Source organism: Zootoca vivipara, chromosome 13 (assembly GCF_965207765.1).
Source record: "Zootoca vivipara chromosome 13, rZooViv2.hap1.1, whole genome shotgun sequence".
NCBI classification, from domain to species: Eukaryota; Metazoa; Chordata; class Lepidosauria; order Squamata; family Lacertidae; genus Zootoca; species Zootoca vivipara.
This window is the reverse complement of record NC_142596.1, coordinates 52,111,807-52,126,984: the sequence shown is the minus strand read 5'-3', so window position 1 is coordinate 52,126,984 and position 15,178 is coordinate 52,111,807. Positions and strand designations below refer to the sequence as shown.

The following is a 15,178-nucleotide window of genomic DNA, read 5'->3' as shown; positions in this document are numbered from 1 at the left end:
AGCCCATTTGAAATGGCAGCTAGCCAAAGAAGCAATCTGCCCCCCCCCCCCGCTGCCTTCTTAAAAGTTGGACATTATCAAAGGGGCTACTTGACTCACACGGCGCGAATCTGTTGATTTCAATGGGTCTTCTTCACATCCAGGAGCCGCCTCCTTTGACATAACAAGGCAACGGGAGCGCAGGGGAAATTCTCCAGCGCTTGCTCCAAAGCACACAAGGCTTGTTTCTCGACCACAGATTCCACATTTCCACTTGGAACTGGAGACAGGAAGCTGGCTCTTTCCACATGTGTGCCGCTGTAAGCCAGACAGGGATTGGCTCTGTGAGCGGATTTCAGGATACAGCATCCTTTGGGCTCCACAAACACAAGAACACACAGACGCTGCTGGCTCAGAGGCCAAGAGACCAAAAGAAGATTACAGCACACACACACACACACACCCCAGGTGGTTTGATGTGGTGATGGGCATTTGGAGAGGTCCCTCCCAGAACAAACAGAGACGGCTAGAAACAGCAGCCCAAATCCGAAAAAATCATTTAACCACTACCGAAAATCTCTCTCTCTCTCCCTATAAGAATATTCCAAGCTTGGCTACCTCCAGTTCCTGCAGTTTCCAACAACTGTGCGCAGAAGAACATTACAACAGCCCCACCACTGAATTGAACCAACTTATAATTCTACTTCCAGGCTGGCCTCCACCCCCCCCCCAGCCAGATACTGGGAAGCTTAAAAGAAGGGGCATTAGTTGCCCCTAACACCCAATAGTTACAGACACACTGCGTTGAAATGTGCCGATTATTTTCAGGTGTCACGGCTCAACCCTAAAATTCCACACGGGCAAAATCAACTTCTGTCTTTAAAAAACTATTCAAAACAAACAATTACCGTACATATTTTTTTGCAAAAGCCCTGCCTGCCCGCCAATGCTTTTGGTTGCAGAGTTTTCGGTTCTAACTCCCCCTTCTTGCACCCAAATGAAATGAGAGCTAGAAGCATGCTAAGAGGCACACAGCTTAATCGAGCCGCACTGGATACCGTAGTCCTCCTCCTCAAGCCCCCCACTCCACGACTGGGCTAGGAAACAAACGTACTTCAGATTCTTTGAAGCCAGGCTCTGCGTAAGACTTGAGAAAGTCTTCCACATTCCTGGGCACGTAGGTCACTTTCAAGGTGGCCGGCCACGTTTTCCCACCCTGCCCTACGGCAGCTTTCCCCGTGCACCAAAAGTTTTTGGACTACAACACCCATAAGGCCCTGCAAGGTGCCAGGTTTGGAAAGGCTGCTCTAGACCTTCCCTGAACTGTATAAATCAGTCAAAACTAGGATAGGAGCTGCTGTCAAGCAAAGAAGTAACAATAAACCATCTTCTGTCTAAAAACGCAGCATAAAACATGGACAGAATTTCCTCCTCACTTGCTCTGTCTGAAAAGGTGGGCCATCCTCTTCCAAAACAGTTTATCAATGTTCAGGCAGCCAGATCTATGCCAGATCCCTCTGTTGTCTTCCAAGAGACTGCGATCTACTCATAGAATTAAAAACTGGCAGTGATCTACCCCCATTTTTAGGGGTTCAGGTTGTTGAGCTTTTTTTTAGGGAGAGGAATAACCCCGTTTTATTGGGGTTCGGGAGACACGTTGCTTAGCTTTTTGGGGGGAGGGCGGGCGCAACATGTTTACATTATTTTGAAGTCACAGAAAAACAGCAACTCACTGAAGGATCGCGCGCCGGAGGGGGGGGACAGCCTTGTTTTGTAAACTCCGTCTTTCATTCTCCAACAACGGAGGGCGGGGCGGGGCGAGAGGACAGGGCCAGAAGGGGGCCAGCGATCGATGAAAAGTTCGCAGGGATCAACCCGTAGATCACGATCGACCTGTTGGACATCCCTGGTCTACACCTCCCTGGTTGAAGCTCACACTGTAAGCCCCTTGGGGCAGAAATCTGCCTTGATTTTTTTAGAACAGCTCAGCCATGGCAGGGTGCACCTCTAAGAACATGGGACATGATCCAAGCATAATTTGGCTCTTTTATGTCCCACTGATACAGCAGGAAATATTTAAGTAGGTGCTTAGCAAAAAGCAAATGGCTGGAATACGTTGTGGGTTTGTTTGAACAGACACGTAGCAGACACAGACATATCTTAAAAGGAGGGGGAATGGAAGATGATTGAAATTTTGCTACTTGAGCTTCTGTTGTGTAGTTGTAGAAAACAGAACAGCAGAGGAAATTGTGATTAGGAAAAAGGTGTGTTAGAAACAGCTCTGGTTTTGCACTGGTGGTTATGTGGTAAAAATAGTTCCTCGGAGAACGGGCCTTGCTGTTCTCTCTCTTACCCTGGGCATGCACAAAAACAAATGCACACACACACACACACACATCCTGATAACATTGTTTTAACCGCAAGAATGGAGTGTCCAAGTGGTTTGTGAGATCATCAAAACACAAGAGCGCAGAAGCCACAACGAGACTTTGGCAACGACGAGAGCTCAGCCCTGCAAATTAGAAGACTGTCCGAGTAACTCTGGGCTTTCAGATGCTTGCTTTTTAACGTCAAAACCGTAAAGAAAGGGGATACGAGGAATAAAGTCCAGCTCAGCTCTGGCTTGCAAAACTGGTCTTTGCACTGTTATCGCCGCTACTACCACTGCTGCTATTGCTGCAAATATCACACCCATCCTCCCTAAGGACCCCAGAATGGCAATGTCACATATATGGTGGCCTGGAAGTAAGGCTTGCCCTAAGATAAATCTGGCACAGGTGTGCCTCGTACCTGCACTGTCAGCTTCTGTCATATGCTGAAGCCTCTACACCAGGCATCCCCAAACTGCGGCCCTCCAGATGTTTTGGCCTACAACTCCCATGATCCCTAGCTAACAGGACCAGTGGTCAGGGAAGATGGGAATTGTAGTCCAAAACATCTGGAGGGCCGAAGTTTGGGGGTGCCTGCCCTACACCATTTGACTCCTGATACACACACACACACACAGGACCTCCTCTAATCTTCTGTTTGCAAGTTGTTCTGATTCATTTTAACGCAGGGTGGATTTGATTTAAATCAAACTGATTTAAATCACGATTTAAATCACGATTTAAATCACTAGTCAGTAAGGCTTGATTTAAATCATAGTTTTCTACATAAAGACTAATTCTTGCTGGTATAACTTTAATATGCAAGTAGATGAAGATTTTTAGAATAACAACTTTTCATATTAGTTTTTTATCCCCAGTTTAATGGGTTATTCATATTTGGACAACTTTACTGTTGTACTTAGGAAGGAATAAAATAATCATTACCTTAATAATAACAATTTAAATAGATTTATTCAACTGAAACAATAACATTACAGCATATGTTATTTGCTTAAACATCCATGTTTGTTAACTAATTTGGCTAAACAAAAACAATATATATATATATTTTAAGAAACTTAGACTGTCAGCCCAGCCTACACGTGAAAAACTTAAATACTGTTCACTCCAAACAATCAGAAAAATATTGTTTCTATTCTATTCACTGAACTTCTTGAAACTTAGCACTGAAGGGGTTGTTTCTGTATTGACAGGTTTGTAGAACAATAGGATTAAGGTCTTTTTCTCAACTCTGTTCATGTTATAACATTTTTGCTGTGAAGAAGAGGCATGTGATCTCTGTTGAGTCAAATTCAGTTTTGAGAACTGCAAAAGTAAACCAAGCATCTGTGATAATATCTTGTAGGCAGAGAAACTGCCCAATAAGCTTACAAAAACCTCTGGAAGAGCATGACATTTTGAATGGATTAATGGAATTTATTTACCCAAAAAATTAAACATATACAACCTTATTCTACATAATTAAAAAACTAATCTTTATTTCATGATGGAATAACCTTTGGATGGTAATATATTTTCCTCAAAAAGCATTTTATTTAAAAAAAATCGATTTAAATCAAAAAAATCGATTTAAATCAAAAAAATCTGATTTAAATAAAAAAAATCCGATTTTTTTGATTTTTTTTAAAAAATCATTGATTTTTATCCACCCTGTTTTAACGTCTGCACTTTTACATCGCTGCAACCAGTCCCGGGGCGCTACTGTGAAATGCAGGTTAGAAACCTAAGCAGTAGTTAACAATATCATCTGCATCGTTTTGAATCCCTTAAAAGAAAGCTTCTGCCATCGCTTCTCGGCCTTTTTGGCTAAGATCAAGTGTGAAAGCTTCTGCCAACCTAGCAGTTCGAAAGCACACCAGTGCAAGCGGATAAGTAGGTACCCACTTCCTTTGCAGCAGCCTTCTGCAACCTGGCGCCCACCACGCTGGCTGGGGGCGGATGGGAGTGGAGGTCCAAATTGCCTGGAGGTCACCAGGTGGGGTCAAGCAAGTAGATAGCCCCCCCCGCCCCCCTTTTAAAGAAAAAGTGCACACTGCAGCAATCTACGATCCAAGTTCAGGAGCACTCTGTGTGCTCCTTCCACACAAATCTACAATTGATATAAACAACTATAAATTTTTTCATAGACATCTGAAGGCAGCCCCCCCCCCCCATGTATGGAAACTTTTTGTTGTTGCTTTCCCTCCCAATTTTGGTTCCAGAGCCTTTGACACAGGGTGGATAAAAATCAATGATTTTTATGAATACAGAATCAACCCCTTCAGTGCTAAGTTTCAAGAAGTTCAGTGAATAGAATAGAAACAATATTTTTCTGATTGTTTGGAGTGGACAGTATTTAAGTTTTTCATGTGTAGGCTGAGCTGACAGTCTAAGTTTCTATATATATATATATATTGTTTTTGTTTAGCCAAATTAGTTAACAAACATGGATGTTTGTTTAAGCAAATAACATATGCTGTAATGTTATTGTTTCAGTTGAATAAATCTATTTAAATTGTTATTATTAAGGTAATGATTATTTTTCTCCTTCTTAAGTACAACAGAAAAGTTGTCCAAATATGAATGATTAACCTATTAAACTGGGGATAAAAAAAAAACCTAATATGAAAAGTTGTTATTCTAAAAATCTTCATCGACTTGCATATTAAAGTTATACCAGCAAGAATTAGTCTTTATGTAGAAAACTATGGTTTAAATCAAGCCTTACTGACTAGTGATTTAAATCGTGATTTAAATCAGTTTGATTTAAATCAAATCCACCCTGCTTTGACATATTTTATCCTTGCAGCAAAAAATGGCCAGGATCCTCCAGGTGTGTTTGGTGGGAATGAGGGTTCGTGGAAGTTGGGATTCTCAGAAATTGCTCGCTCACGGCACGCCACAGAAACAGATCTCTTTTGAGAATTGACAGCCCAACCAGAAAGCACATTTCTGGTTAATCATCTGTGTTTTCACTTCCCGACCTGCCTTCAAGCTGAGCGAGTGACCCCTGTGAAACAGCCTCCCTATCAGTCACTGTGCGATGGTGCTTTAATTATTTTTCACAGTTGCGCTGTCTCATCTGCGAAGTGGACACAAATCCTGCAAACGACACAGCTGCGAAAGACGAGCCTAACTCCGTGCCGGCGACATTCTGTCTGAAGCAGAGCGTAAACCCTCGTGGAAGCAAGACAGGAGACCCTGCGAAGTTTCCAGCAAGCTATAAAAACTCTCCTGTATCCAGAGGAACAACACTTTCCAAGAGGGAAGCCCCCAAAAGAATGGCATTCTCCTAATGGAGCCAATGTAAACTTTAAACGTTAGAAGGCAGAGGAGAGGGACATACGAGGCACATTTCCTAAAGCTTTGCAGACTTTTTGTGTGTGCAAATAATTCAGGCTTGTGCAGCAATTCTCAAACAGTGGTACCTTGGTTTACAAAGTCTGGTTTGCATACGTTTTGGATTACAAACACGTCAAATCCGGAAGTGCGTGTCCTGGTTTGCAAACTTTTTTTGGATTACGACCCATTTTTTGGGAGGGGGGCGGATTACGAACATTTTTTTTTTGAGGTCCCATTGGCGAAAGCGCACCTTGGGTTACAACCTGTTCTAGTTTACAAACGGACCTCTGGAACGGATTATGGTTGCAAACCAAGGTACCACTGTACTGCCACGGACTCTGAATTATTTGAAACAGAAATGGCCAGGTTGCAACATCTCACAAGTGTGCATACAATTCAGGACGTATTTCCAATAGCAATAAAAGCGTAGGGTTTGGGGATTGAAACATGGGAAGCTGCCATATACTGAAGCAGACTATTGTTCCACGTAGCTCAGTACTGTCTACACTGGGTGGCAGCTGCCCTCTGGGATTTCAGGCAGCCTTCTGCTTGCAAGGGAGATGCTCTGCCACTGAGCTACAAGCTCTTCCCCTAAACGATATTAAATATTTTCATATTCAATTTTTAGCTGGAGGAATTAAGATTGTGCCAGAAGTATGTAACTTGCCAGTTTGCAAACTGGGCCAAATATTCTCAGGGAGACACAGCCCGCGGATGCCAGTACAAAACAAGCATCATCCATGGAGATAAAATTGCCCGATTTGGGTTCAAATCCCTCCGGAACGGCAGCCCTTGCAAATGGAAAGACGGCACCGGCTGCTATGCAGCAATATAGTCTTTGCCTACCTCTCTCTGTTCCGACTCCCAAGCCGTGCAAAAGAAGCAGCGCTTATGTCACAGAGGTGCAGTGAATTGTAAATTGTACATAATGCTCTGTGTTTTCAGGTGGCCTCGGTGGCGCAGAGTGTCTTCCATCACTTTGGCTGGTGGCCGAGATGTGGCTAGACAGGGATAGCCTAACTTCTCTGCTCTGCTCACCTCTAGGTTAAATTACTGCAATGCGTTCTGTCTGGGGCTGCCTCTGGAGTCGGTTCGGAAACTTCCGCTGCCGCAGAATTTGGCAGCCAGTTGCTCATCAGGACAAGACAGTTTGAACATATGGCACCTGTTTGCACTGGCCACCAATTCATTTTCGGACCCAATTCAAAGTGACTCAGTAACGCGATACCTCTGGGACCGTCTCTCTCCATATAAACCAGGCATAGGCAAACTCGGGCCCTCCAGATGTTGGGGACTACAATTCCCATCATCCTTAGCTAACAGGACCAGTGGTCAGGGATGATGGGAATTGTAGTCCCAAAACATCTGGAGGGCCCGAGTTTGCCTATGCCTGATATAAACCGCCCCCAACTCTGCACTAATCTTCTGAGGCCCTTCCTTGTGTGCCTCTTCCGTGAGAGGTTGGGAGGGTGGCAACACAAGAACAGGGCCTTTTCTGCAGTGGCTCCCCACTTGCAGAATGCTCTCTCTAGGGAGGCTCACCTGGCGTCTTCATTAGACACCTTTAGGGGCCAGGCAAAAATATTCCTTTTCAACCAAGCCTTTGGCTGATCAACATTGTATACCCTTTTAAATGTGTTTGTGGGAGGGTGAGCTATTGGTTTGTTGTCGTTGTTGCTTTTATCATGTCTTTTGTGTTTTCCTATTGTATTTTTATGTTGTGAACCCCCCTCTGCAGATGAAGGCAGGTTGTTGTTGTTTAGTCGTTTAGTCGTGTCCGACTCTTCGTGACCCCATGGACCAGAGCACGCCAGGCACTCCTGTCTTGCACTGCCTCCCACAGTTTGGTCAAACTCATGTTCGTAGCTTCGAGAACACTGTCCAACCATCTCGTCCTCTGTCGTCCCCTTCTCCTAGTGCCCTCCATCTTTCCCAACATCAGGGTCTTTTCCAGGGAGTCTTCTCTTCTCATGAGGTGGCCAAAGTCTTGGAGCCTCAGCTTCAGGATCTGTCCTTCCAGTGAGCACTCAGGGCTGATTTCCTTCAGAATGGATAGGTTTGATCTTCTTGCAGTCCATGGGACTCTCAAGAGTCTCCTCCAGCACCATAATTCAAAAGCATCAATTCTTCGCCAAAGAATTGATGCCAAAGAAGGCAGGTATACAAATTTAATAAATGCTACTACAACTACTCATAAGGCACATTAACAGTTGGTTGTACCGCTTGATGAGCGAGCAACGGCGTTCGGAAGCACAGGAAGAGGCTTGCAGGATCAGGTCCTGAACTCACTCAGGAAGGCATCCTGCGTCCCACTGGGACCAACCAGATCCCCCTGGGAAGCTTACGAGAAGGGCTTTCCCTCCTCCCTCTCCTGGCAAAAATCCTTGAAGGCGTTGAGTGGCATCTGAAAACAAATGCCACACACACAGGAAGGCACATAACGAACCTAAAAAGTGACGGGAGTTGAATTCCCATGCTGCTTCCCCCCCTTCCTTCCAGTGTTGGATGCAACAGGTACGTACAAATTTACTCTGCCAGCATCACCCGGGCTCCTTGCAAGTAAGAGGCGAGAACACTTCATTTCGTGCACCATCTGCAGCTGAGAGAACCGAGAGGCCGCCAAGAAACATTTCTGCAGTCGAGGCCTAAATGCTTGTATGCCCTAAAGAACACAGGAAAAACTGGAACTGTTTACTTCGCAGGAACTAGAGGGCAAATTCCATTCAGGAAAAAAGTAAGGGGGGGGGAGAGAGAGTTGCATCATCTGTTTTACAACTCAGAAAGGGAGGGGCGTGCAGTTTATTTACTCTGATCATAAACAGTGGCCGAGAAGACATTTTATTGTTCAGGGTTCCCTGCAGCATGCAAGCCAGTGTGCATAAAACCTCCTCCCCTTTAAGCGCTTGGAAGGAGAAAGGATCTCTCTCTCGCCCCCAACCCCCCCCCCAAAAAAAAACCCAACCACAAGTGAGAGGCTGTCTCTATTCGCTCTCCTTTCATTTGGCAACGACAATTGCAATTCGGTAAACGAAATAACAAGGCACCGAAGGCGCAAGGGCTTTTGGGGAAAGCACAAGGATGCCCCCGGCTCCCCGGGAAAAGGAATCGAAGGGGAAAGAAAAGAGAAAGCAGCTTGTTTTACAAGGAGAAATTAATTATACTGACATAGTCCAAGGGTATCGCCTCCGAAAAAGGAAAACATTTCAAAGCCCAAATGCCTCAGAGGAAGCAAGCGGCTTGGGATTTATAACGAAATTACTAAACACAAGAAAACAGCCGGCAGAAAAAGCAACTTATTAAAAAGAAGAAGAAGAAGGATCTGCTAGATACAAGGCTGGTGAGCAAGAGTTGTGCCCTTGGGTCTGCGGGGAAGAAGAGAAATTGCATTATCCACCCACCCCCCAGAATGGAGAATGTCAAGTTTTAAGGCACCTTATAACAATGGCACATCTAAGCAATGTTGTGCATGGGGGGGGGGGGGCTGTTAAGAAGTGGCATCTTGACAGATGGTTTTCTTAAAAAATAAAAAAAATAACCACAACCCTCTGTTCTGTCAAGGATCCCTTTTCTGCATCAAACAACAGAATCGGTGCTTGTCCTCCGATCCACAACAGTAGCAAACACAGACAAGGTGAAAGATTCTGGGACAAGTCCCTGGGCACACGCTGGGGTCAAAGGAAGCATGTGCCGAACACTGTGGGTCTTGTCACTGTCCTGAATGAACCGGGGCGCACAACGTAGCTGCGATTCCTGCACTGGTGATTCTTGGGGTCCCTTCTGAAAGTCTAAGATTCTACAGTGCCCACACCACGTCCTCAAAACACAACGCAATATAATTTCCCCATTTAATCCAGATTTTACGATTACTGCAAAAAAAAAAAAAGTCCAGTAAGTTTTTTAAAGCATGCATGGAGAAATGGTAAACGTAGGTTGAATGGGGCGAGGGGGTGTGTGTGAGGGGAAACAGGGTGGCATTTTGATGAGAAAGACATCATGTCGACACTACGAAAGAACGTACAGGGAGGAGCAGGCGAAGGCCACAATCCACCGCCACGTGGGAGCCCCCTGCTTTCAAGGAACTCCAGGGGTTTCCTGGCCTATAGTCTGGAAACCACTGCAATGTGCTTGCCTTGTTGGGGTGGAACGAGACACTGATGCGCAGCGCAGTCCAAGAGCATATCATGGCTGCGCAGGAAGAAGACGAGAAGGAACCTGCTTGCACCCCAGTCACTAGCGGAGGATTCCAATCAACCGGGTTCCCAGATCATCTTGCTGCAGCGAATGAAGAAGCAGGCTTCTCCTCCTCTAACCCCCCAACCTCCACCCAAAGCCTTTTCCCAGCTCTTGCAGGAGCAGGTGGGGTTCCTAGGCCATGATTTGGGTACCCTACTGGAAAACCAACCGACCAACAAGGGACTGCGATTTTGTACAAATGAAGTCTGCTTTATCTCGGCAGGATCCGAGAGAGAGGCACCTGTTCACGCGCATAACTCGTCCGTTCTTTGCGAACCAAGGTGCTTCCCATCTCCTTTGGCAAAGTTTGCCCCTGGGACAGGCCCACAGCTGTTGCTCTGCTTTTTCCATCAGTGGAATCTTCTCCTTGCCCCCCAGAAAGCCAATATCCCTCAGGAATCTCTCTCTCCCCCCCTCCTAATGGCGCAGAGAAACCCGGCCCGACTTGGGAGTATTGTCATTGACGGTTTAAGCAGCGCTAACCAACTGTGCTCTTCAGTCTGAGAAACAACTGCCTGCTCCCCAAGGCATTCTTTTCCTACTTCAACTTTCCTCCAGGTCCTTCTCGTTTCTTAGCCCCAAATGTCTCGGCTGCATTTGCAAGCCATGGTTTATAGAGCATGGAAACGGTGCGCTGAGCAAACACTGGGCAGCCGCCTTCCCCTCTCCTCCTAAGCATGCAGCTGGGATGGCTTGTGGGGAGATTAGTTTCGCTTTCAAAGAATGCCGGCTGAATCCCATCTTGAATGCTAGTCGGTTAAACAAGCCAGTTTCATAACCCCCTGGTTTGAAATTGGCACGTTTTAAACTCAGCGGAGTTGGTCGTCAGCCAGAATTGATAGGATACCATATTCTCTGCAAATGGCACTAACCTCGGTAGCCCATCATGCCAGTCAGTTTGGGAGGACAGGAAATGCACACGCCCAACATTTCGCTTGCCCTTCCTGTAGCTCGTCCGTGCAATGTTAACCATGGTTTACAGTTACATGCGAATGCAACCATTGCGTTTGCTACAGATTGTCTGGAGCAGGTCTTGGAAAAGAAGTCTCATCATCTCCCAGCACAAAACAACTCTTTTTGTGGGATTGTTTGAAATTCTTCTGTTAGCGCTGAAATTTACTGCAGATAAGTTTGGGTCCCTCTAATCAGGGATGGGCAAACTTGGCCCTCCAGCGGTTTTGGGACTACAACTCCCATCACCCCTAGCTAACAGGACCAGTGGTCAGGGATGATGGGAATTGTAGTCCCAAAACCGCTGGAGGGCCAAGTTTGGCCATCACTGCAACTCATCTCTCAACTGCAGAAACGGTCAGAGATGCAAGGGCGTCGCAATTCAAGATGGAGCTTCACAGCCCTCATGAGCTGCGTAGACCGTAAAACTCCGACAAAGAGTTAAGGGCACCGAAATAAACGTCTGTGCCAAACTTCAGCTTTAACCGATGCGTTTCAAATGAAAATAACTTTCTCTTTGAGGAGAACCCCATTTCCACACAGGGCCTTGCTCAGAGAGGGAGCTCAACGGACACCTGCCCCAGTATCTGCCTCCTCAAAATCCCCAATTTGACCCCGGGGCGTCCTGCCTGCTCCCACGCCAGCCGGAGGAGGCTGGCTGTGTCTCTATCTCTCTCACGCCATCCCAGGAGGAATCACCTTTAAGATTAGGGAGCTGGGCCTAGCAAGTTTGCTGGAGCCCCTGAGCAATTTCAAAAGAAAAGAAATTGATAAGAGAACAAACAGGGTAGATTCAGAGATCAATAGGGATGATTCCACCCCACCCCACCCCCCGAGAGCCATCTTCCAACGCTTTTCCTGTACTCTGTATTTATCCACTCGTAATCATTTTTCTTTTTACTGCTGACAGACCATCGCCAGCCCAGATTATTTCCTATTTGTCTCAACCAACACCCCGCCTCAGAACCTGCTCAAACTCAGTCCCAGAGCATGCAGCAAGACAAGAGGGCTCTGAGGCATGTGCAGAGTCCATTTCCTCCACCACGGAGCAACTGCAGAGAGCCGGGTTTCCATGCAGACAGGCAGGCCTCCATCCCATCGCCAACTTAGTGCTGTTCGCAGACCCTACTTACCCATCCAAGGGGGCGCAAGGAAACCCATTTCTCAGTGGGCACAATTCAGGTCCGGGACCTACTTGTATTCTGTTAATTATCAGATGACTGCAAGGAGAAATGAGCCCGAAACAAGAACGCTCCAAGTTTTGCTCACCAACTCATTCCTAGGATGGGGGATCCTGCCCCCAACATTCTCCCCCTCTGTCCCGCGGCCGTCTTCCCCCCCCCTGCTCGAAAGGAGACACCCTTTGTACCTGGGTTCCCCCTTCTCAAAGAAAGATCCTCTTTCGCTCCCCAAACCCGTAAGGTCTTCCCTCCACACCTTAAACCACATATGGGGCTCCCCCTTTCCAAGGCAGAAACCCGCACTCGACTCTCATCTGCCCCCCCCCCACAGTTTTCCAAGAACCCTCCCAACATCTTTCCTTTAGAGCAGGTTCTCCATGCCAAAATACACACAAACGCAGAAATAGTTCGGGGGTTTCCCTTCAGAAGGGGCATCTCAAGACCTGCCAAACCCACCCTAGAGGGGGCTCCCCTTGACCACGGCTCGCAAACCCACCTTCCCTCCTATGTCGACCCCCCTCCAGGGCTTCCCCCTCCAAGTAGGTCCCCCTTTCCCAAGACCCCCAAATCCCGCTTTTGAAAGTCCGCAGATTTTCATAAGGGTAGCAGCCCCTTTCTTGATTTGCCATTATTTACATCCTGCCTGTCAGGATACAAATTATTCCAAGGCTGCTTACCATTAATGAGATTACTTTTTTGGGGGGGGGGACTACACAGAAGGCCTGTCTGACCACCTACATGTATGTGATTTCCCCCCCAACTTGGGGGATGCCCTTCCGTCCCCGTCCCCCATTCCCAAGACCCGTAGAACCCATGTGTGGCTCCACCTGACAGTAGGCGTGCATTTTCACTCCCACAGAGGGGTTTCCCCCCCCCAGGCGAACACCCTTTTCTTAACACCCAAACCCACGTGCGAAAGTTTCCTTCCTCGTTTTCCTCGCCCCCTTCACAAGACCGATTAAACCACAGGCGAGCGCTCCTTGCCAAAGACGCACACAGCAGCTGAATTATATTTTAATGTAATTTCTTTTCTTTTTTTTAATGCTTCTCCTTCATTGGCCACCTTGTGCAGACTTGGTGCAGCAAGGCAGCCTGTAAATATTTTTAAAAATAAGAATACTCACACCCACCCGCAAGATTACTTTCAGGCTGGGAATCCCTTTCTGAAGACCTGTTAAGACTGACACATGCAAACTTGTAATAATAATAATAATTTTATTATTGTTATGTACGGTACTTTCAATGTGGGGCTCGGCTTCCTTCTCTCCCCCCCCCCCCGAAAGGTAGTCAGGAGTCTTCCCCCCCCCCGACCATGATGGGTGCCCCACGCACCCCGGTGGGTTTCCAAAACCCATTTATTAATACACAGTACACATGAACCCGCTCACATAAGTGTCCAGTCCTCTTCCCTCAACTCTCTTTCTGAAGACCCCTTAGCCCACACGTGGGTTTTCCCAGCCAACAGACACAAGGGATGCCTGTGGGTCTCCCCCTCAGGCCTGGCACCCCCTTTGCGCATAAGCTCCCCCACACACACCCTCAGGGGGATCCCCTTCCCACAAACTCTCTTCCCAGGACCTGTTCATGCGCATGCGCAGTTTTCCTTGCCTAGGTATATATGGTGTTTTTGTTGGGGGTGGGTGGGGGTGTCTCCCCTCAGGACTGGCACCCCTTTGTGGGTTAACACCCCACTACCACAGATTCCCAACACCCCACGCAATCACCTCATCCGTGGGTTTTCCATGCCCCCATCCCCACAACCCAGCCTATACACGTGTGTGTCTGCCTGCACGCACCCATCCCCGCAACCCAGCTTATACACCTCTCCCTAACCCCCTTCCCCACGACCCAGCGCCAGCGTATGCATTTGCTTCCGTAACCCAGATCCCCACGACCCCGTCTGCACCCGCGTCTCCTTAAGCTCCATTCTCAAGACCCAACTTGCCGGCGTGTCTCCCTAACCCCCACCCACCCCCAGCTTGCACGCCAGTCTTGCAACCCCAAATGCCCCCACGCCAGCCTGCCCGCGTGTCTCCCTTCCCCGATCCCCACGGCGCAGCGGCCTGCCCGCGTGTCTCCCGTCCCCACGACTCACTGCGGGGGCAGCTGCAGGGCCGGGCCTCCCCTCCTCTGGAAGGCGCCGTCGACGAAGACGCCGTTCTTGCCCAGGCAGCGCAGGTAGAAGTGGGGCGCGCGGAAGGCGAGCTCGAGGTGGCGGCGCGAGATGAAGCTGGAGCGGCCCATGTTCACGTCCACGGCGCCCTGCGAAGAGTTGCGCCCGATGGTCACCGTCGCCTGGCGCATCACGAACTCCACGTCGCGGCCCTGCAGGCGCGCCAGGGGCACCGCGGGCGGGATCGGGGCCGGCGCCGGGCCCTGGGGAGGCGAGGAGGCGGCCGCCCCGTGAGGCAGCGGCGGCGGCGAGGGCGCGGCGCGCTGCAGCGCCAGCAAGGCCCTCGCGCCGGGCCCGTCCTCGCCCGCGGCTGCAGCCATCTTCGCGGCGGCGGCGGTGGCCGAAGAAGGCAGGCAGGCAGGCCGGCAGGCAGGCAGGGGAGGCCGCCGACTACGCACCGCCGGCCTCCGGGGCGGGGCCGCGGGCGGGGAGGCGGGGAGAGGCCCGGGCTGCCCAGGCGGCGCGCTCGCAGGCCGCGGTCGGGAGACAGGGCGCACGGGGTCCGGGGCGCCTCTCTCCTCCGCAATCCCCTCCCTCCCTGACTGCCTCCTCCTCCTCCTCCAAAGACAGGGCAACGAACGGGGTGCAAACACACCCACACGCAGCGCCCTGGGGTGGGGGAGCTGCAAAAATAATGGGGGGGCGCACAGGTTCGGGTGCGTGCGCTCCCCAAAGGCAGGGCAGCGCGCGCAAAGGCGCACGCTCCGGTGCCAGCGGTGGGAACGGGGGTGCAAGGCTTCGGGGTGCAAGGACCGCTTTGTGCTTGGTCTGTCTCTGCCCCACAAGTCGTCTTCCTCTCCCGACCCCAAGGCAACGCGGGGGGAGAGGGGGAGGGACACAGGCGCTCGCTCTGTGCCCTTGGGTGGGTACGTGGGGGAGCAGCCGCCGAGCCAAAGGGGCGCGCAAGGGTTGGCGTGGATGTGTCGTCGATTTCTTCCAGCGCCCCGATC

General features: G+C 49.1%; 1 protein-coding gene across 2 annotated transcripts in view; it reads right to left on the bottom strand.

Moving 5' to 3' along the window:
* Window positions 1-14,763, bottom strand: part of FOXK1 (forkhead box K1) — an 86,763-nt gene extending 72,000 nt beyond the window's left edge. The window contains exon 1 of one of the 2 annotated variants that reach the window (XM_035130522.3): window positions 14,151-14,763. In XM_035130522.3, coding sequence (XP_034986413.3) covers window positions 14,151-14,548 — 398 coding nt within the window. In that variant the 5' untranslated portion in view covers window positions 14,549-14,763. The remainder of the gene's footprint in view (window positions 1-14,150) is intronic. The other variant, XM_035130523.3, reaches the window with a different exon arrangement.
* Between the last annotated feature and the right edge of the window lie 415 nt (window positions 14,764-15,178).